General features: G+C 46.2%; 1 protein-coding gene across 2 annotated transcripts in view; it reads right to left on the bottom strand.

Moving 5' to 3' along the window:
- Positions 1-22,370, bottom strand: part of LOC135906226 (uncharacterized) — a 34,555-nt gene extending 12,185 nt beyond the window's left edge. The window contains exons 1-7 of one of the 2 annotated variants that reach the window (XM_065437511.2): positions 22,078-22,370; positions 18,169-18,346; positions 13,106-13,261; positions 10,578-10,714; positions 10,137-10,282; positions 2,873-3,055; positions 1,268-1,357 (exon numbers count right to left, since the gene is read on the bottom strand). In XM_065437511.2, coding sequence (XP_065293583.1) covers positions 1,268-1,357; positions 2,873-3,055; positions 10,137-10,282; positions 10,578-10,714; positions 13,106-13,261; positions 18,169-18,346; positions 22,078-22,087 — 900 coding nt within the window. In that variant the 5' untranslated portion in view covers positions 22,088-22,370. The remainder of the gene's footprint in view (positions 1-1,267; positions 1,358-2,872; positions 3,056-10,136; positions 10,283-10,577; positions 10,715-13,105; positions 13,262-18,168; positions 18,347-22,077) is intronic. The other variant, XM_065437512.2, reaches the window with a different exon arrangement.
- Positions 22,371-22,629: the final 259 nt, after the last annotated feature.

The following is a 22,629-nucleotide window of genomic DNA, read 5'->3' as shown; positions in this document are numbered from 1 at the left end:
TTCCCTCCCTCTCTCTTTCTCTCTCTTGCGCCACTGTCGATAAGCGACGCAGCGGTGGCGTGCGAGCCAATGCCACACCTCCAATGCCGTAGTTACAATACACGCTGCCAGCGATGCATTGATTAGGGTGAAGCCAGCCTTTGTTTCTAAATTTAAGAACAATGGGTGACTGAACATATTAAAAATTTTGAATACGAGTAGAATCCTTCAGTTGCAAATCAAACCCTTCGATATTAGCCAAATATGCTGCTTGACAACAATTATTGCGCTGCCCCTGTCATGAAAAGAACACATGGTTATAGCCCACCGTCCGCTGCAACTGCCCGTTGTAATCCAACGAGGAACTGTGGCGACATTTTACATTTGACACCGTTATAAGCTGCACAGCGTAACTGACTTTCATATAGCATTGCATACGTATTAAAGAAATAAGCGCCAGCTTTTTTTTCTTTACTGCCTTCTTCTGCGCGTTTCTTTCTCCGTAATTATAAAAGAAAAATATTCAGTATTCGATTTGAACATTTCACTACTCTAACAGCCGCTTTTCCCCACGCAGAACCACGAGTAAATCACAACACATGCACATTTTAATCGCCTACACAGGCTTCAGCTGCAGCTTGACCAAGCTTTAATCGTCAGCCAGCCTCTTCTTGAAACGCCACGTTGCAGGCTGCGGCAAGCTTCCTGCGTTGTCATCTTTAAATGTCTTGCCCTTTTTACTGTTTTGCTTGCGCTATATTGTTGAATGCAATCATTAAATTTTATTCATATCGGTTTAGCCCGTTGCCCAAGGAGAGAATTTCTTCGTTTCAGAGGTATTCGAATGCAGAAATCAGGGCCCGTATCTACAAAAAGCTCTTACGCTATATGATTGGTCGTAAAATCAGTTTCCAGCCAATGCTGAAGCTGGACATGTCATTAGCGAAGGCGGCGGGCCAAAGGCAAACGTAACTTACGAACGAAAAGCTATGTGAATTCGGCCCCAGAAGCCAAGCGAAAGCCAACGTGAAGAAAGGTGCACGAATGTGGAAGCAGCCTCTGGGGCGCGTGAGATCTCGTTTTGCAATGCCAGGAAGCGTTGTAATGCTTCGTAGCATTGCAAAATTCTGTAGAATTAATAGTGGCATAATGAATGAAATACACCTCGACATAAAAAAAGAAGAAATCAGGTGGTCGGGCGATACGCAATATTGCATTATCAATTAACGATAACAAAGAAACGGTCGATCTAGGAAGATGTATGGCGTGACATGTATCGGCCCCTTACCTCGGCCATGTAGAAGTCGTGGCCTCCGACGCCGCAGCCGACGTCCAAGATGCGGTCGCCATCCTTGACACCGGCCTTCTTCACGCCCCACTGAGAGAACATGAGAAAGTTTTGATGTCATGTATCTGAGGGCACCGGGTTCAGGCCTGTCTTTCTGGTTGCAGCTTACTATGTAAACATGCCGATTTTTCTTTCGTGATTCTGCATTTAGGAACTGGAAGGATACAATTTATCGAAAAGCACGCCAGAGAATGAGTTCGAAGCGTTTACACTTCCGTGTGAGCTGGTCCACTGAGAACACCATAACGCACTACTTTTTGTGGTGCCGCGTAGGCGTGGTACCACGTGCGGGCCTGTTATATGGCCCGTGTTGCTGAAAAAAAAAATCAAGTGTCTTAAACTTTTACTTTCGAAAACGCTTGCGTAAGCGAAGTTCTAGCCCCGCGACGCGTCATTTTCTGGGACGCTTGTCTTTTGTCCGGCTATACGCAGCCATGCTTTGTGCTTCGACAACACTTGAAAAGCTCTATGTAGACGAACCGCAGCGATGACAAAAAAGAAAACGAAAAGCTGCCTGGCTGACGTCGGTGTAGTGGCAGACGTTATCGTGGCAAAGAGATTCTAAATCTTCGGCTTCCAGCACACAAATTCCGAAGCAAATGCCACTGCGCATTTCACGAAAAGCATAGACCAGCGCTCTCTCCAGGTACCTCACACTTCCGCGCTCACAAATTTGAGTGAAGTGAACGCCCATTATCCGCGCCTCCTTGGTTATGTTCAATGAAATCAAATCCGTGTCTTCAGCCTCTGGCAACACGCCGAATGATTTCTCGCCTTTCCTTTTTTCATAAGCTATATCGCCACCCTACTCTTCGTCCGAAATTCCTGTAGCGGCCATATTACTTGTGTCACCGTACTGATCATCAGTTGTAAGAACTTTTGCATGTAAGACGACACGTTTTTTACGCTTATATTTGCCACGCACGTTGAAGTAATGCAATGAACTTCCCTCTGATAGTGTTTCCATTAATAACAATGAAAATTTTCGAAAAGCGCTAGCTAATATGCTATATAATAGCAAGCATTCGTACGAACTCACGTTGGTTGTTTTTATCTTACTTATATTATGCCATGCTGTATTGCTGTTTTTAACAAACTTTCAGCTAACATTGTATAATTTAAGAACGTTGTGTATAAGCTCTTGCCATATTTTCTCTCGATGTCTTGTGTAACCCATTCCCCTCTCTAATGCCTAAATGCCCTGAAGGTAAATAAACAAATATTTGTTTTGGTGCGGATCCCTTCACCCCTTTGATGCCACCTTGTGTCCGTCATAGAGAGCTTTCATTAGAGTCTGACCATGTCGAATGTAGAAGGTGGCGAACAGGGAGCTTGGCAATTGGCTCATAACTCGACCCTTTTTATATGCTGCAGTCTTTTTTTGCCGTCAATATTCACGTGTCCCTCCGCGTCAGAACACCGCCTGTTGTGGCTCGAACGCCGGAGCGCCCGATCCCGCCCATAAGCTTCGGCTCCGAAGCCAGGTCATCGTGAAACGTAATGCGCATTTTCCAGCTGTACAAAACCGAGCCGAGTCCAGTTTACCTCAGTGGTGGATAGTCCGCCCGTGCTGACGAAGGTGTTCCCGAAAATCCACTCGTAGAGGCGCACTCCGTTGCGCGAGTACTGCCGCTGGTCCAGGAACTCCTGGAAGCTGTGGAAGTCCTTCACGGCGTCGGTGCGCATCTTCTTGGCCAGGAAGCACACCTGACACGGGTTCTGCTTGTGCTGCGGGTACAAGATACCAGGCGTACAGATACGCTTTCACCGAGAGGTAGCGTGCATGATACCTCAAGCATACCACTGCTACGGAAAAGCATGGCGGTTTCCAGGAGGCGAAAGACCAGCGAAGAAGTATTCAGCACGGGGACAGCTCTGATATTTAAAAATACAAGTATCCATTCAAAACGCACAGATAAGCCACCATTGACGTAGTAGTTCTGAGGAAACCCGCAATCAGACATCCACCCGTTGGGGTGGTTGTCTGATTTTCTCTTTATTCATTCTCTCCACCTTGCGGGTTTCCGCAGAACTACTACGTCAAACTCTTGCCTTTGCTTCGTGTTGTCGACAAATTTGACTTCGCCCTGCCATCTGCTAGCCGCCTGGTTAGCTCAGATGGTAGTGCGGCTGCCCCGAAAAGGCGGTGGTCCCGGGTTCGAGTCCCAGACCAGGAAGAATTTTTCTTCAACCCTGAGGCTTTACTTTCGAGCAACCCGTATGGGTTTCCTTTGTAGCAATTGCTACGAACGGGTGGATGTCTGATTTTCCCTTTATTCATGCCATCATTGAGTAACCTCTGAAACGATTTGTATGAAATGTGTTGCACTTAGAAGAAAAAAGTTTAATTATGGTGATAGTTGGAAGCAGACTTACTAGTACTTCAATACTATTTTGCGGATATCGCAGAAAATTACGTAAAAGAAGAGAAGCAGAAAGTAGCAAATTTATTCCCTTCGCGTTCAAAAATTATATATCGAACTTCTGTAAACTATATTCGTCCAGAGCGGATTATTCCACAATGCATAAGCTTACAGTTTGCTTTTCACCCTTTCACCCAGTTGTGACCAGGGAAGCATAGAGCCTATAGGGCTTGTGTATCATTTGTCTGAAGTTTTTTAAATTATCGGCAAATAATATTTTTTTAGATATATTGATAAAAAATGAAAAGCAAACTGCATTACACAATCGGTAGAACCTCACTTTTTGTTTGAAATGCCGCAAATTCTTTCAAATCAAAACTTCGGTGGCCAAAGATAGTATTTCTGTGAGTCACATGTGTTTCAGTTCATCTATTTGAGTTCATAAAAACGGAGTAATAGTCTTATACCGGGGTCCCACGGGGTACTTTCGGTCGCTATCGAGTCAGTGATTCGGAATAAACTTATCCAGCGCGGTTAACTCCTAAGTGCAAGCACCGTATGGGAGCCAATCACGATCCGAAAATTCGATCCGGATCGGGCTTGATCGCGATTGAAAATGCTCGGTGTAACTGAAGTTCAGCATCCACTGAACTGATCGTCGTGTGGATCGCTTCTTTTCTGAGAGAACACAAAATCTACGGGCTACTGACGGCATATTTCGACTCACACCAACGAATTCTGCTAAATATAGGAAAATTAAAAAGAGAGAATTGAAGTATCATGTTTACAGTTTGTTGTACATTTCATTAAAACATTTCATTAAATGAATATCCTGTTAACGGGACATTTGCAACGCTCACCAGAACAATGTGATGACCTTGCTTAAGCTGTAAACTAGTATACCATGGTTTCCCAGCTTTAGGCTCCTTGATACACATACAGTTTACAAAATTTGTTTTTTGTGTTGTGTTGAAAACTTGGTGTTTGTTACAGATTTTCGACAAATCTAAAAAATTCGCAATTCCCCCCTAAAGGCGAAGCACCGATTGTGATAGCAAATTAGTAGATAGCTATGCGAAGTAAGGATAGTAGTTTTATCGGCCGTATAAACTTGTAAACATTCGCTTACTAACTAAATTAACAATGATAGAATGTGTAAGAATGACTCAACGAGGACGTAGAAAGAAACACACACAAAGACAGCGCTGTCTTTGTGTGTCTGCTTCTTTCTACGTCTTTATTCAGTCGCACTCACACATTCTATTATGGATACAAACCAACTAGGCCGCCAACGTGTTTTAACTAAATTAATCAGCACGGTTTCACGCGCGCACAGGTAAGCATGAACACATCTCGCTCGATGAGCGCTGAAACTCGCTGTCAGAATTCTGGAGTGAGGGATCGCGGCAGCAGCAAGCGAAACGACCTTCATGCATCTCTCGCTTTAACGCGAACGAAACGTCGAAAGCACAGCGCATACGAAGCTACCGGCACTACGCGCGCTCTGCAAACATCGCAGATCGCTTTGAAGATGAGGCCCGCGCGGGCGTGCACTTTGGCCACGTCGCAGGTTGCTTTCAAGACACACGAGCGCCGGCAACGCGTCCCTACGGCGTCCGCGATTCGTGTGGCCAACGCCGTATAAGACGCCGCGGTTGTCTCCACTGTACGGAGCGGCGGGCGAGGAGGACATCGAGGCACTCTAGCAGCCGCCGGAGAAGAACGCCCCTCCTCCCTCGCCTGACCGCCCCTGCCTCGCGCGCGATAGGAGAGGGCACGCATCCGGGCCGCGTTCCTCGCTCGCACACGCGAGATTGAACCACGTTCGCCGGCTCACCCTCGCAAGCTTTCACTCATACAGAACGCTACGGCGACGGCGACGCCGACGGCAGAAATACGCCTGGAGTGTCCGTATAATTGCTATCGCAATAAAAGAAAAGAATGTGCACAAACAATCAATCATGATCGTCATTGTCAGAAATACTCTCATAAACCGTTGAGCTGATTTATGCACCTAAATCTTTTGCATCTAAGAGAACTTGGATTTCGACACAGACCGCAGGAAGCAAAATTTTGATTATGGCTTAGAATATTTCAGAACTACGGCGAATAATTATAAGTTAGCGAAGAAACTGAAGCGCAAACTTTACAAATCTGTAGACCTGTACCAAAAACAGACATTGAAGTTTTGAAAGCTGCATCTGTTACAGAATCTAAAACAAACAAATGTGCTTTTTAGGTTTACAGCCTACTTGAATTTGTTGTAATGCTTACAAGTGGTTTGCGAAAGCCTTAATCACAAATTAGCGGTACCTTTTAGAACGGTGTACGATACACCAATTTTGTCCGCTTAATATGTTTCAGTAGGTGGTGTTCACGGAATTGTGATTTCGTGTTTCTATTGCTTTGTTACATGTTTTGAAAGTCATTCTTCCATGTTTTTCTTTTAATATTACGATTTTCAAAATTTTTTTGTAAAATATACATGACCTCAACGATCGGCGTCCTGCAACAGGTAGATGTCGAATTTTATTTCTAGATATGCAGCAAGCTTCATCAATATCGGTGCAGTGGACGCCTACAAAAAACTGTTTCTTCATCCGCACGTATTCAGATAGGAGTGCCTGAAGTAAATTTGAGGTAATTAAGAACGCTCTTGAGGTAATGGAAGGTACCCCTGTTTACACAGCCGCAAACACATAAGGTAGGTGATGCGGCCACGCCGATTATTGCTTTAAAAAAAAAAAAAGAAACTCTTCGACGTCGTACTGGCAGTAGGCGAAAATCAGCTCATAACCAGCTTACATGTTGTCCTTCAGATGAACTGACAAGAAAAATAAGAGATGTGAAGAGCAACTGTGGGTCGTCGTGGTCGTCAAGAAAGGCGTCTATGTGGCCGACTGCGTATAGCCTACTCAAACAGTGGGCTTCACTGCACACAATTCCAGCAGTCTGCACTCGCGAATGCAAAACAGTCATAACAGGAAAGGGCGGCAGCAAACGAGAAATGTGCGCAACTGAGATCCGAGCAAAGCAAGCGTCAAGCGAATGAATCACCTTGACGACGCGCCGGCGACGGCAGAGCGGAGCTTTCCGAAACTGGCTCGCCGTCCAGGCGACGAGATAGGAGTGTTAGGTCGGCGGCGCCTGTGCGGTGGACGAAAAGCGGCAGCGACGAGCAATTTCTCAACCTCCGGCCCGCAGAACAAACTTGGCAAGTTAGATCCGCAAGTACGAGGATAGCTGCGATTGGCTGTGGGAAAGCCGCCGCTGTCAGCCCAGATAAACTAAGGCAGACAAGTGGAGTATGAGGCAGGGAAGGCACAGCTGGTCCGCCAGGTTTCCAAAGCTTAGTCGCCCCTTTTCGTGCGCACACGACGCTGTGCGCGAGTTCATGGATAACTCCACCGCCCCCCTTGCTCTCGCCACGTCCTTTCTCCAAAGGCCAAAACAGGAAAAAAAAAAAAAACATTCCGGGCCATTGTTACAACCAACAAAGCGCTACTCGGCAAAATGGATAAGCGAAATGCAGCGTATTATCGTTATCATATGTGGCCGACGCAATCTTTCGGTCAAGCGAGGTGGTGACGGGATGCTCCGGAGCTATCTCCGGCGCTGACGATACCTGTCTTAATCCACGAGCGTAAATACACATCGTGCAGTGACTCCTCGATCGAGAAGCTGAAGGTCACATACATACGACCGCGCAGTTCCTCAATCAACAGGCCGATGTTATCTCGCCTTCCTTTTAAGAGTCTGATGGCGAGACGCCGTACGTGATACTTATCGACGGGAAATTTCAAGTCAGGCGACAGAAACGGGGCGGTCTTTGTCAGCACTACAGAAGTGGCAAAGGTGTCACGCGTTCCTCTGCAGTGATAGACGATAACGTGACGTAAGCGCTCACGCGGTTCAGGAACCCCGGTGGTCAGAGCCGCACATTCCGTAAAATGCATTCCAGTAGCCAGAATGCGATATGAGTTACGAAGTGCCCTCGCGAAAGTAACAATAATCACTTGTGAAATGCTCGTTGGCTTTCGTAGCTAGCGCAGGAAAAAACACGATGGGGGGGGGGGGGGCGAGAACACCTACGTTTGTCTGTCCTCGCTGCAGATTGGCCGAATTGTTGTATCCTGATCCCATATGGCCAGTATACGCCTCCATAATAATATTTCTAACCAAATTTTTCCGTTCGAATAAAAGTTCGATGCAGACTGCTTCGCTCATTTCTGTGCCACACATGATGGTTATCATTGAAGTCCAAGAGGTTAGAAAGTTTTGACGGTTCTGATTAGGGGTGGCCGAAGATTGGGGGAAAATTTCGAATACGAATCATAACAGTCCTCTCTTTTGGTTTGTATTCACGAGATTTAGAATAGTTGTTCCTGATATAATTTGAGAAAAAATAAGAGTCATCGGAGTCTACAGGGAGAAAGACTGATTAAGTAATGACTGTTTCGAATGATTCTGCTGCTCTGTATAGAGCTGCAGTTACCAAGAGGCGTCATGCCTTGAGCAAACGAGTGGAAGAGGTGACTTCCGCTCAATAATTTCCTCCCGTGCAGTAAGAACGCCTCACTTTCACGCCGCCTATACAAATTGCGCGTTTAGTTTAGCTTTTAGTACCGTGCTGTTCTTTTGTTTCGTTACTATCATTGGTGCATCAGGTAGAATCACCTTTCAGTTGTGAAGGACATTACACACATCAAATGACGTAAATAAACTTTTACCAAACGGATTCCACGCGACTTCTATATTTCGCTTTGTTTAGGAATAAAAAAAGTTCACAAAAAAAAGTTCACAAGTTCTTTTTCAGTACCCTTCATCATGCGCCATACATCGTTCCTGCAGCACGCATAGCTCACCGCACCAGTCATCCGCAGCAAGTCGCACGGCCACGTGCCCGAACCACTCATTTTTCCGCCTCGTTCATTCCTCGAGCAGCTAAAGACTGGAACGGCCTTCCTGCTGACATTGTTAGCATCACTTGCCTGTCTTCATTCCTACAGCGTGTGATTGATCACTTTGAATATAATTTATGAAGTGTACCAAATGTGGAACTTATGTTAAACCCACCCCTTATGTAATACCCCCTCCGGGGGTCTTTAAGGACAATAAACTGAACTGAACTGAACTGATATTCGAAGGTTTCTTTTCCTCAAATATTCGTATTCCATGCTATTCGAAAATTTAGCTAGTCGGATCATTCAAACACTTGACGCAGCGCAGTAGATATGTGCCGGTAGTTGGTAACTGCATTTATATCGCCAGATTTCAGTATGGGCACTACCCATGCTACTTTCCAAGCGCTAGGAAACGTACTGCAGTTTTAATATGCGTCTTTCATTTTCACATATTCTTTTCTTTGTTTTACTATGCTTTTTTCCTATTTGAAGGAATATTCGATGCAGACAGCTGCTCGTTAGTATAATGCAATGTGCATTGTTTTGGCCTAAGAGATGATAATGTTCTGCTGCATTTTTCGTTTTCATATCTGAAACATCCTGTTTTTTGTCAAAGGTTCGATGCAGGCCGATCCGTTCATTTTAGAAAATGATGTAGACGCATGCGAACGCTGTCCAGTAAATGTGACACTTATTCGCCGTGAAAACCGACGCATATATATATATATGGGAACATAGCGAAGGGCAAGACCGACGACTTTCGCTAATATGTCCTTGCTTGAGTAGCGTATATTTGCGATTTCGTGATATATCCGACCATAAAGGGGCCTAGTTTCCCATTATCCTACATTTAAAATAAATGAAAGAATGTATCACGGTTGTATGGCATCTCTTCTTCATAACAATTAATGCTAGCGTAACAACATTTGTGTGTGTGTGTGTGTGTGTGTGTGTGTGTGTGTGTGTGTGTGTGTGTGTGTGTGTGTGTGTGTGTGTGTGTGTGTGTGTGTTTGCGTGCGTGCGTGCGTGCGTGCGTGTGTGTGTGTTCGGGCCATGTTCTTTATCATACTTGGCACGCGCTTGTTCCGTAATATGGACCCTGAATGCCATAGCTGATAAAGCTACTGCGCGGGCTTGCGCAGCAAAAAGGCGCAAAAAAAAAACTGCTAACGCAACAACCGCAGCAGGAGGAGGAGGAGGAGGAGGCGCCGCCACCGCCGCCGTATGCAAATTACACTCAACGTACGCCATGACGTGTACTCCAGATGCGACGTGTCTTGAGTACCGTCAGTGTACTTCCTTGTCCTTTTGCACTTGGTGACGATTGCATATGTGTCGATTTCGCCGACGATTGTATGCGTTTGATGCGGAAAACATTATTATTATTATTATTATTATTATTATTATTATTATTATTATTATTATTATTATTATTATTATTAGTTAACATTATGCCTTTTGCAGCGAGAGCCAGCGCGCCCTGCCCTGAACCCCTCTTTCACTATGCCCGAAAGGGAAGCGCACTTCGATCGAGAGACCAACCTTGATGTACGCCTTAACATTGGCCACCTTCTCCACGACGAAGCACTCAATCGGATTGCCGACTGCATTGGGGACCTTCTTGATCATGTTGTAGTAGTCGGACAGCCTCCTGTAGAAAGTGGGATTGGTTGTCCGCTTCACGTCACCTTCAGGAAAGGAAACGAAGTCGCGCGAAATGTTTAGAACGCTTAGGAAATAACGCCACGTTATAACGGCAAGACTTGGATGTGGTAAATGAAAGTTTACATGCAAAGTCTAACGTTATTGATAAACAAATTATTAGCCGACATGTTATCTGCTTGTAGAGAACCAGTGGCGTAGCCATAAAAATTTTTTTTTGGGGGGGGGGGGGTAGGCGGGGAAGGAGGGGAGGGGGGATGAGGACGGAGAGTTAGGTGATTTCAACCTCTACAGTTTTCTCTTGTTCTCTCCTAAACTTACCGGATGGTTTAAAGCAAGATTCCCTGAGGAAGAGCAGACCGCCATCCCTGAGCCAGGAGATCTCTTTCTCGAGCAGTCGCAAGCATTCCTCGTCGCTCAGGTACATGTAGAGCCAGTTGCTGAACACCACGTCGAAACTGCATAAAAGACGGCGGCGCAGTTCAGAAAACCTATTTAGAGACCAGCATCGCCAATCGCTCCAGGGGCGCTATAACGTAAAACTATTCCAAAGTTTTCTATTCCAATTCTGATATCAGCCCTCCATGATTGGTCAAAAACGTTTTTCGACCACCCTCAATTCACCTGTCTGTCAAGCGACGTCACGAAAACCGCGATACCTCCCCATCTGATACGATGTGTACACAATGATTATGTATGCTTTCACAGAAAAAAGAAATAGGTATTTCTGATTCGACGCCTTTTCGCCATTAGCCCCCGGCTATTGGTCAAAAATTTTCGGGCTGCACCCACTTCACCTGCCTGTCGCGCGACGTCACAAAACCGCGAGAACTCACCGCATCAAAGTGACGTGTACGCATTAAAGATGCATTAATATGCCGAACAAAACTGAATTTTCTTCTTAATAGCCGCAAGCTGCCCCGTTCCGAAAGGAATAAAAGATGGCTGCCGCCGATCGCTCAGGCGCTGGCTACTCGCACCTGCCGGAGAGCATGGGTGTATTTGCGCATAATAAAACTAACAACACCGCGCAGTCACAGGAAGGCGGTCGTTTTCAAAAAAAGCAACAAAATTACTTTCATTGCCTTCTGGGCCGACGATCTGTAGAGATGATGTTTCGGTATTGTCTGTACGCTCAATGAAGAATCATCCAATCGCCGCAATGCATTGGACATTGATTGTCTTTGTACGGCGCCAAGGAAACCATAAGGGAAATGAACTGTTTTAATGGGTATCACACATCCACCTCAATTACCATGAGTGGCACTGGCTAACACTTCCACGGCTTGGTTATAAATACATGTACGTGTACGCAGAAGAAAGGGAACAAAGCGAGAGCTGTCGCCGTAACTTAACTGGTAGCGAATTACATGTGTCACGCGGATGGTGCGAGTTCGCCCTCCGCCCTAGGCAAACTTGTCTTTCCTTCCACTTTCGTTACCCCTTTCCTTTATTATTAACATTAAGCTCATCGTAAATTTAACCATCATGTGTAGTTGATTATGCAGCTAAATATCAGTTATTTCTGTTATGCTTACCTTGGTTTCATGTCACGACGCACATGATATATCACGTGCAAAACCTTTCCGGAATCGGGTCCCTGCTGCTCTCACTGGCAACGCTAGCTCAACATACAGCGTCATCTGCGGGGTCGCTCCCACACTCAACATACACTACCGGACGTAGTTCCTGCCTTTATAATCTGACTCCACTGCTGGAGCGTATGAATAGCTTCCCCTGAAATATTATATGGCGAAGTCTTCTTGTGGACCACATAAGACTCTTGATCTGTACAACTCCACCAATACATGGTCTCCGCGCCTGGAGAAAATAAATGTGTTTCCCTCTCTATATCGCCTTGGCTTCGCTGCGTGTTTGTTGCCTTCATGTACAGTTGTTACTAAATATCGAGCCCACCAGTTCAATTCATTGTTATCGAAGACAGAACTGCATAAGTCAACGAACAATCGCGTCATCCTTGTGTCGAAGATAGGAAAGCACGTCGATCTTACGTTTCACTTCAGTAGACCTTCAACTTGTAAGGCCGATTTCTTTAAGTCTCTAGAAGTTTCTTCAAGCAGAGAGACGTTTAATTGCACGGAAGTTCCTTTGTGGCTAAAAATTTAAGAACCCAGCTATAGCTACCAGATCCGATTTTCATTTGGAATTAATGTGAACAGCGCATGTGCTTTCAGCAGAAAAAAAAAAAAAGATCTGCTGTGTTATCAGCCTAGAAAGAGGACAAACAAAATGCATTAGTTCACGGTTTATGGGAAATAGTTGACTCGTCGATCTGAGTTCCAAAAAAAAAAATTGTACTAACAAATTATTGGTATTTTGCCGAGATATGGCATAATATACAAATTTTGTACACTTTGCACGTCGTAGTCGATCCGATTCCTTGTACTGGGATATCCGCTTTCGTGGCAAAGCGGTGAGCAGTTTTTCCTTTCAGGTTATTTCTTTCTTTTTTTCGATTTCTATTGATCTTTTGATCCATTGGGACCTGATCCATTTTCTATTGATCTTTTGATCCATTAGGGACCGAACTAGAAAACCTGCTGCCAATGCACAGTCGGAAGAGTTTAACTTTGTGCGACAAACTTACTTCATTCAAATCTGTCCAGCAGTTGCCCAGAGCATTATTCCTACGTTTCGCATATTTTAATTTGAAAGGCAGATTTGGGTAATTTGAGTGATTCCTGCATCCTCTGTATGCTAAGTACTTCAAAGGCGAACATTGAGCACGCTGTGAGCAGTGTCAACGCACGGACAACTCAACTGCACCACATGCAGTAAACTTCTTGCAACAGGACAATTCAGACGAGCCCTGATGCAGTTGGACTTACCTCTGAGCCGGTAGGTCAAGTTTCATGACGTCAAGCTGGACGAACGAGACATTGTCTAGGTGCCCGTTCCTCTGGCGGTTCGACTCCACGTACGCAGGTATGAAGTCTACGGCCGTCACGTGACGTGCCTGGGCGGCCAACTTGCCTGTGAAGCGACTGCATATGTGTTGTGTCTTCATTAAAACTTCGAATGAAAAAAAAAGCAGACTTCAGCGATTAATGCACCTCTGAACTCATTTACCGCGACAGCTGCAGACTTCTCCGATGGCCCGCAATGTGCAAAGCTCATAAGTCGAGGTTGAAAAGCAAAACAGCTATTTGAACATACTATTACCAACAGCGTGAAAAGGAGACTAGGATAATATCTATGTTTGCGTGTGAATCAAGGATCAAGGCCGGTCCTCGGCAAAAACGTCGAAATAAATGTATCTTTCAGAGTGCAGCTTTTAGGCGCCCGTCTCTGCATTGAGCGACGGCGTCCATCGTAACCTTGCCAACGAGCACAATCAATCAACATTGAAGAAAGTCGCAGTTTCGCCCGAAATACGAAGCATCGATTACGATAGCAAATTAGTAGACAGCTATACGAAGTAAGGATGGTAGTTTTATTGGCCGCATCAACTTGGAAAAATTCGCTTACTAAGCGAATTAACATGCGTATATTGTCGCGTTTGTTGCGTTTTTCTAACAAATTGTTATAAGAGTATGTTCGCGTGCCTCCTCCCCCCCCCCATGTAATACCCTCTTCCAGAGGGCATTTAGGGATATCTTGAATAAAATTAATAAATAAACAAAATATGCCGCGTATTCTTACAAGTCTTTGTCGCATACAGCTCGGTTTACAAGCGTGAAATATGGGAGTAACTGCGCGGCTGTTGGACTTCCACTTGTGTCACAACTTGATCTGCCTTATAGCGCCTGTATTTTGTTTTACTAGTATTTCATTAAATTACCTTGTTCTGTTGGCTGTGACCTCTCGATTGACTGAACTATCAATCGACAGATACATTTTTGTGCCCACTTTTCTCCTGTTGCATGGATTGATTTCTTTTTTATTGATTTGGTTCAAAACCTGCAAGATTGGTACTTTCAGTTGCCTGTCAAGGAGTATGTCCAAACTGCGAAGTTGGCATTTTTTTTTTCTAATCAGAGCTATACAGTGCTTCCTTTCACGCCACTTGTGCAATTACAACGAAGGAGGAGAAGGAGCCAGGTTGAGCTATCAGCACTACAGGGCAGCACGTTTCGTCGGAGCTGCCTGTTACAACGACCACACCTGCCGAGGTGGCGTGATGCATGGAACAATGGCAGCCACGCCTTCTCCCTTTTTCTTGTTTCTTGTACAGTTGGCCGATTGCAAGGATGGCGAACTTGATCATAAAGGATATCTGCCGTTTCACAATCGCCGTTAAGACGACTTTGAAAACATTTGACGTCACACCAAACAAAGCGCGACAACATGCTCTGCACAAGAAAATTAAGACAAAAGTCGAGAAATATAAACAAAAAGAGAAGTCGTGCACTGTTTAGTTTAAGTGTGCTGACTAGGCCCGTAAGCTCTCTTGTTGGCGCCTCAAGCCCGGGGGCCCTGAAGAGGGATGTAGAGGGGGGACTACGCCTGTACCGGCATGAACTGATCGCCTGAAAATATTCGCACGCGCGCCTCTCCCCTCTCGTCTTCTTTTCCCTCCCCCCGGAAAGAGAAGAAAGACTATAAAATGTATTCCAAGTAAGAAAGAACCGCTCGTTATGTCACGGCAGCAAATGACTCATCGGCTGAGTGAAAAGCGAAGGCATATGTGTTTTGATTAAATTCCCGACTGATTTCAGTGCATGACATTGTATGACAACTAGATCCTTTCTTCTGTAAAACGGGTTTTGCTTGTGGGGTTTCATATAGGAATGCTCGCTTTCAAATAAACTTCACTTGATAGAGCACGAGACGTATTATCGCGTTCCGTATTTCTGTCAATCGCATTATTTATTTATTTATTTATTTATTTATTTATTTATTTATTTATTTATTTATTTAATCAGATACTTTCAAGGTCGTTAGGTGTTACGGTGAGGAGTGGTAGCGTGAACAAACATAGAATGTATATATGAGCAAACCTAGCAACATACACATATAAGAGCAGATACACTTAATTACTAATTTTTCGTAATAACGTTTAGTACGGCAAATCGGCACCCGAACTTTGAGATGATGGTCAACACGCGATGATACTTAATGAGGGGCGGTGAGCAGAAGTTGTTCCAAGTTTTGATTGAAGTAAGAAATTTCGTGAAATACGCATAGTCGGGCTTGGCGGCGTCGTGCAGAAAGGTCAGGAAGATCTAAAGTTCTTTTTTTTTCATCTGTCAAACATTAGAATGGCGCGAATAGTTAGCGAGAATGAAGCGTGTAGAAGGATTTTGAAGTGATTTCGGGGACGTGATTAGTTATCTAGTTAGGAGTCCCAGACAGACGAGGCATATTCTACCTTGGATCGGACTAGGGCATTGTACAGTAGCAATTTTAAGGATTCCGGGGCTTTGGAAAAGTTCCTGCGAGGAAACCCAAGAATGTGACTGGCGTTATTATTAATGTATCCGAGATGTACGTTCCGCAAAAGATCATTAGTGATGTGAATGCATAGGTACTTGTACGAAGTCACCCTAGTTAAAAGGGATCCATTAATAATATAAGAATTGGGACTAGAATCGATAGCAGACATTTTATTCTCGTTTATTTGCACTTGTTAGTGTTCAGTTTCATTTGCCAAGTGTCGCACCAACGAGAAATGTCATTGAGATCAGAACGTAATATGCAGGCATAAGATAAGTTAGTAATTTTCCTGTAAACTCATTAGCAAATAATATTATATTAGAGAGAACTGATGTGGGGACACCGGTGATGTAAATGAGGAAAAGAAGGGGCCCGAGCACGAAACCCTGAGGAACCCCGGACGCCACTGGACAATAATTCTGTGTGCTGCTGACGTCCAAGACGAAGCTTTACCAACCAGCCAAAATGTCAGTTCTGCTAAGCATTTCTATGTTGCTAGCAGTAATGTGTACCTTGGCTAATCTAAATATGAATGACACAGAGGAGTTACCTTGTGCACGCAAGATTTGGGGCAGTAAGAGATAGTGAACTTTCTACGAGAGTCGTGCTCCGTCCAGCTCAGCTTTATCTTTTTAAGGACCCTTCTTTCAACCGCGTCGGAAAGCTTGCTTACACACTAGAAGTTGTAAAGAACTTTTCAGGGAGGGTTAATTCTACTGCAAGAATTTTCAAAACAGGTTTAGCAGTGACCGAAATAGATGCAACTGAAATGTCAAAAACAATATTACGAGGAGGCAAGCTGCCTTCCCGGCATACGAGGCTCTCGTTGCCTCGGCTAGCGCTCACAAGCGACATTCTTCTCCTCCCTTCTACCATTTTTGTTTGACGAACGTTGTCAGTTGCTTCGTTCTTTTATTTTGTTTCAATGTTTTGTGACCCCTCCCCCGCTTTGGCAGAAGGCGGCTGGCAGTATTACATAAATAAAAAGTCGTAATTTCGCCCGAAAAGCGACGCATCGATTTCGGTAGCAAATTAGTAGACCACCATGCGAAGTAACGATAGTAGTTAATGGGCCGTATAAACTTGTGAACACTCCCTTACTAACTTAATTAACAAGCATGGTGTCATCGCGCACAGGTAGACATGTACACGTCACACTCGACGACTGTGGACACTCGCTGTAAAAAAGTTCGCGTGAGGAAACGCGGCAGCAGCAGTGAGCGAAGATACCTTCGTGCTGTCTGTCGCTTCAATCGCACACTGAGCGGCGAGAACGCAGCAGACGCAAAGCTTCCTCTGCGCGCTAGATTGAGCCGCGATCGTCGGCCCACCCGCGCACGCTTTCACTCGCACATGCAGCAATACGGCGCACACCCGCCGCGGTTGCTCAGTGGCTATGGTGTTAGGCTGCTGAGCACGAGGTCGCGGGATCGAATCCCGGCCACGGCGGCCGCATTTCGATGGGGGCGAAATGCGAAAACACCCGTGTACTTAGATTTAGGTGCACGTTAAAGAACCCCAGGTGGTCGAAATTTCCGGAGTCCTCCACTACGGCGTGCCTCATAATCAGAAAGTGGTTTTGGCACGTAAAACCCCATAATTGAATTGAATTGAATACGGCGCACGACAACGGTGTTATCACCCTTGGGCTTTATGCGGAACACCACAACAGCAAAAATGCGCCTGGAGTGTCCATATAATTGCTATCGCAATAAAATATTGAGATCCAGGCGCCCTTCCACTTTGGTTGCCGTGCTGTGCAGTGCGCTGTGCGTACGTGCGTGTGCGTGAAAAGAGCGCGTTGGCTTACGTTTCAATTTTGAGCTGTTTTCGCGGCGTATATACCCTTCTGAGCAAAATTATACTTAGAAGGGTGACGGTTTGGGCTAGTTGGTTTTCCATGAGACTGTGTGTTGCAGCGGATGTGTCCTTTGTCCCGCTTCGCGCTGCACCACACAGAATTATATATGGAGAGTCCAGAGATTCCGCGATAAAGCCGATTTTCTCCCTAAAATTATGGTTGACCCGCCTCGGTATAGCTCGGTGTGCTTTGTCTCGCGCTGCTGAGCTCAAGGCTGCGAATTAGATTTCTAAGCGGCGGCCGCATATCGATGGGGGCGAAATGCAAAAGCTGTCGTGTACTTACATCTACGAGAACCCCATGTGGCCAAAATAATTCTAGTATCCCGCCACTGCGGCGTGCCTTGTAATCAGATCCTAGTTTTCGCACGTAAGACCGCATAATTTAATTTTAAAATTGAATACTGTTGTCTAAACTTGGCATTGCGAGCTTTCCAGTGAATCCGTCAATTTGAGTTTATCCGTTTGAATTTTGAATGCATTCAGCTTCTTCGGCGAACCCGTAGCCCATATATACTTGTGCTCGCTGCGCTTGTTTGTTTTTGCTCTGCCAAAGTCATGGTGTGACGCCCATATACTATACTGCGTCTTCGCGAAGTACAACGAGAACGCTTCGACGAATTTACCGAATGTTTTTTTTTTCCTCTATACTTACCCGATTCCGGAGCCCAGCTCGAGCACGTCCTTTCCCGAGATGTCGGGCAGGTGCGACAGGATCTCGGCGCTTTCCTCTACGTTGAGCAGCTGCGCACGGGCGTCCAGCATCATGCTCTCGAGGCTCGGATCGAAGTGCTCCCAGTAGCGGAGCATCGCGTCGCGAACGTCGCCGCCACCTGTGCGCCAGGGTATAGAGGGACGAGCATGCCGCCGCAGTGTCCCAATGATAAATAATAATAATAATAATAATAATAATAATAATAATAATAATAATAATAATAATCAATGTGAAAATTGAGATATTGCAACTAGCGATAAAAAAAATTGACACAGGAATAGAACGAGCGAAAAGACAAGAGGCGATTATGTGTACTTAAGGAACCCTTTATATTCTCAGAAAACAGAATTCATACTATATATGCGCGCATACGTAACATTGATTGGTTATGATAGCGTGAGTATTTTAACACTTCCTCTCCGCGTCCCTTTTTCGCATTACAGAGGCAGAAACGTGGTCGGTGAAAGGTTGTCGTGAACGTTATAGTCTTAGCTAACCTCATTTATGCATTCTTTTTGTTCATTTCAAATGCGCGCTCGACCATATTTTTGTAGATATGTTGCCTTTAGATGATGCCGCTGCTGTCCTACGCAGTGTGCTTTGGAGTAACAACGGTGGCGAGACGCGTTCCGGCGAAGAGGGGGCTGCGCGGAAGAAAAAATTCGGTGCCCTTCCACTCTGTGAAGAAGGATGACCAGCGAAGCTGTGAATGTGGGCCTCTTAATGGCGAACTGCACCTCCGCCGCTTGTCGGCCCGGCATTGCCCCATCTTTGGGATCGGGCCACATATGGGGAGCGCTTAACGCCTGCTTCGCCTCCACCGCGGGTCGGCCCGGCACTGCACTATCTTCGCTATCGGCCCACGTACGAAAAATTGTTGGTCTGTGTCCACGGAGACGAGATCCGCCAGAAGCTAGCCATAAACATCTTCGCTGCAAAAACGCTGTGTCACCATAAATCGTGCAGCACGCCGCAAGCGGCAAATAGAGACGGGAAATATTTGGGCCTGGGCGCAAGCCCAGGCGGGCGGCTCGAACAGCGCCCATCGCCTGTGTAAGTTTTGGTGTGAGGGTGCACACTGGTCCCATGGTGTTGGGCGTGCGAACGTGCGCGGCGGAGCAGCTATACAGAGGTTTCCAAAAAGTGTGCGCCCTTCAGCAGACGGTAGCACGTGCCTCTGTTGCATGAGAACCTCGGAGGACATCCGCACGCGTGTTCGGGAATGGCTGCGTCATCCCAGACGGGGGGTCAGTGACAGTTGCATGCGCGGCTACCTCTCTGTGCCGTCTACCGCATGCGCGAGCTCAGCCGCCGGAGAGTTATCTATAGCTGAACCAACCACCCCCATTGAACACACTGCTATAGCTATAGCCCTCCACTTTGCCGCCGACCGCCTCGCGGAGGAACAGCCCGAGACCCCAGTGGCGATCTTTTGCGATTCCAATGTGGCGCTCCTCGGCCAGCAGCGATCACAGGGAGAGCTATAGCGCGGGGGCTGCTCTCCTGTCGGTCCGGCTGGCTGCATTGCAAGAGGCGGGGTGCTTCTGCACCCCGAGCATGTACGTCGGGACACCAGGCAACGAGGAAGCAGGTGCCCTGCCGATATATAGCCACGCCTCTATCTACCGCCGTCACAGGGGCCGACTGCACCAGGCAGCGGCACCTCCAAGCCTGTTATCCCGATAGGCACGTGTCCCGGGAGAGAATGCTGCGCATGCGTCTTGGCTGTCGATGGACTGCGTGGCTCGGCGCTATACAATGGGTTGAGTCTCCGCTCCGACTTATGCTTACTGCGGCGACACCGAAACTCTGGAACACCTGCTCCTCGCGTGCTCAGCACACGGGCAACAACGCAGCCTGTTCCTTCAGGAGTTCCGGTGACTGGACCTTCCAGCCCGATCAGAGGGCCACCCGTGCAGGGTCCTGCTCTTCGTAGCCTTATCGAATTCCTGGACTCGACGGGGTTTCTCACGACTCCTGGACTCGACGAGGTTTCTCCTGCCTCGTCGTGGGAGGCCGTGTTGGCCAGCTCAGACCCGGCCGTCCAGACCAGGACCGTGGAGTGGGCCACCCAGGTCGCCGTCAGCCATGAGCTGATGGCCATCTAGCACGGAATCGTCCGCACATGCGTTCTGACGAAAATAAAGTTTTTCCATCCATCCATCCCATCCTGCCTCGTCGTGCCTTCCCCAAGCGAACACCTTAGCCACACTGCACGCCCAGCTGCTCGCCATGGAGACGGCTCAACCTGTCCACCTGATGCTTGCCATCAAATGCCGAATCCACCGGACGACCCCTTCCCGGGCTCTTGCCGGCCGGCCTGCTGTCTCCCTGCGATCTCTCTTCCTCCCTGTCCTGCCTGTACTATTTCTACCCCCTTTCCCCCTTCCTCTTCTCCGTTGGCGCTGAGCTGGCTGAGCCGTGCCCCCGGAAGGGCTGCAGAAAGCTTCGACTTTACCACATTCCCCACCAATCGCCTTATATAGGTAGAGCTGTAGATACTTCAGAGACAGCGGACCGTTTCCCGAGTTGTCTATTGCTGCGACGGTTTGCCCCGAGGTCTTTGCTCAGCCAGCTCAGCCGCTTTCATTTTTGTATTAGCTTTTCTTGTTTGTTGACTACCCGCAGTGTAACATCCAGTGCCTCTGTTTACAATTAAGCTGTTTAAATTAATCTCGTACAAGATCATCGAAGATTCTTGAACCAAACTCGACAAGGCCAACAATAAATAATAATAGTAATAATAATAATAATAATAATAATAATAATAATAATAATAATAATAATAATAATAATAATAATAATAAAACACTACGTTCAAGAAAGGACAGCACCCGAACGAAAGAAAAACTCTGTCGGTGAGTACTCCTCGCGATATTCGACACCAGTTTTTCTTTTTTTTTTCGAATATTCCTATTTTATTCGAAAATTTCCTTATTCTAGCGCCCTTGAATGCGAAATTAACTGAGTGCAAAATTTAATGATAAATATATCGGGAACAGAAGCGCCTCAGGAGAACCAAAGGGAAGTTCTTTTCACGTGGGATTGTTTTAACGCTTCCGATATAAACATGCATAATATGCCAATATGCATAAACTGCCCGTAAAAGCAGATGTTGCGTAGCTACCGTAGCGTTTTCGTTGAAGTTACCTTTAGTTTAACTTTAAAGACCCTGTATGCGGCCATGCCTGCTTATCGTGAGCGCAACGCAAACTACAAAATCTTAAAAAAAATACTGCAGTTTTATTGCTTAGGCGTAGAGACATAGAGCCACGTGATGTCTGATCTTGGAAACGCATAGCCACCGAACAAAGTGCTGTCCCTTCATTCAACCCGGTTCACGAAGATAAAGATGGATATATCCGACATATGCAACAATTTTTTGTTTATTTTGGCGTCCTAAGGTCACGTATGTGCGTAAAGTCGCAGAAACATGAAAAAAATAAAAGAAAGTTGCTGGACAACCGGTGACCGTTACATATATATATATATATATATATATATATATATATATATATATATATATATACTGTGCAAATCTAAACGTACGTCCTACTCTCCTTTTTTTTTTCATTTTACTACCGGGGCCAGCGTGATTTATATATTTACCCAACGCTACCAGCTTATATCTTTGTGCAGTGTGAGGTTTGAATTAATTCGGGACCGCAAAAAAAAAAAGAAAGAAAAGGAATGATTAAAAAACCAGTAAGGTTGGATTCAGTTTCCGCAAAAGACGGGCGCCAAACTTGTTCGCATTATCGACAACCGGCCGATAGCTGACCGGTGAATCCCTGAAGCAAACTGTCAAGGCTACACAAAAGAGGGACGAAGAGGTTGTCGACCAATTACCTTGGTTCATGGCGGCTTCCAGCGAGAGAGACAGGGCTGCCCAGATAAGAGAGAAACGAGATTCCCGATCGAGCTGTCAGGCACCCGCAGTCTGCTGGCCGTTGAGAAGCCACCGCCGTTATATATACAACAAACCGAGACTCCGATCTGCTCCGCGAAGCGGTCGATAACTGGATGCACTCCTGAAGAGGACCGAGCAAATAGTGCGACCGTAATCGCCGACCGTTATCTCGACTCGCTTTTGCTGCTGTTCCTGTTACCGCCACTACCGCAAGGTTGTTCGATCGGGCATTGTTCTCGCGTCATCGATGATGATGATGATCGCCTTCACAATGGCACAAACCTACTGTGGGGGATAAGCCACGAAGATATGAAAAAAAATGGCTGTAGCTTAGCTAAGGTTAAGCCCAGGATGCGAAGCATACTAGCCTTTATTTTACCGCGACAGCGTTAAGCAGCTCGTGTCGCAGAAAAGCCGGTGTCGTCGGCGTCGGCTCAGGCGTGCGTCGCTTGCTCAGGCGCACATTTCGTTGTCGCGCCGAACGCTACGTT

Source organism: Dermacentor albipictus, chromosome 5 (genome assembly GCF_038994185.2).
Source record: "Dermacentor albipictus isolate Rhodes 1998 colony chromosome 5, USDA_Dalb.pri_finalv2, whole genome shotgun sequence".
In the NCBI taxonomy this organism is placed as follows: domain Eukaryota; kingdom Metazoa; phylum Arthropoda; class Arachnida; order Ixodida; family Ixodidae; genus Dermacentor; species Dermacentor albipictus.
The sequence above is the reverse complement of the archived record's forward strand: the minus strand, read 5'-3'. Positions and strand labels throughout refer to the sequence as shown.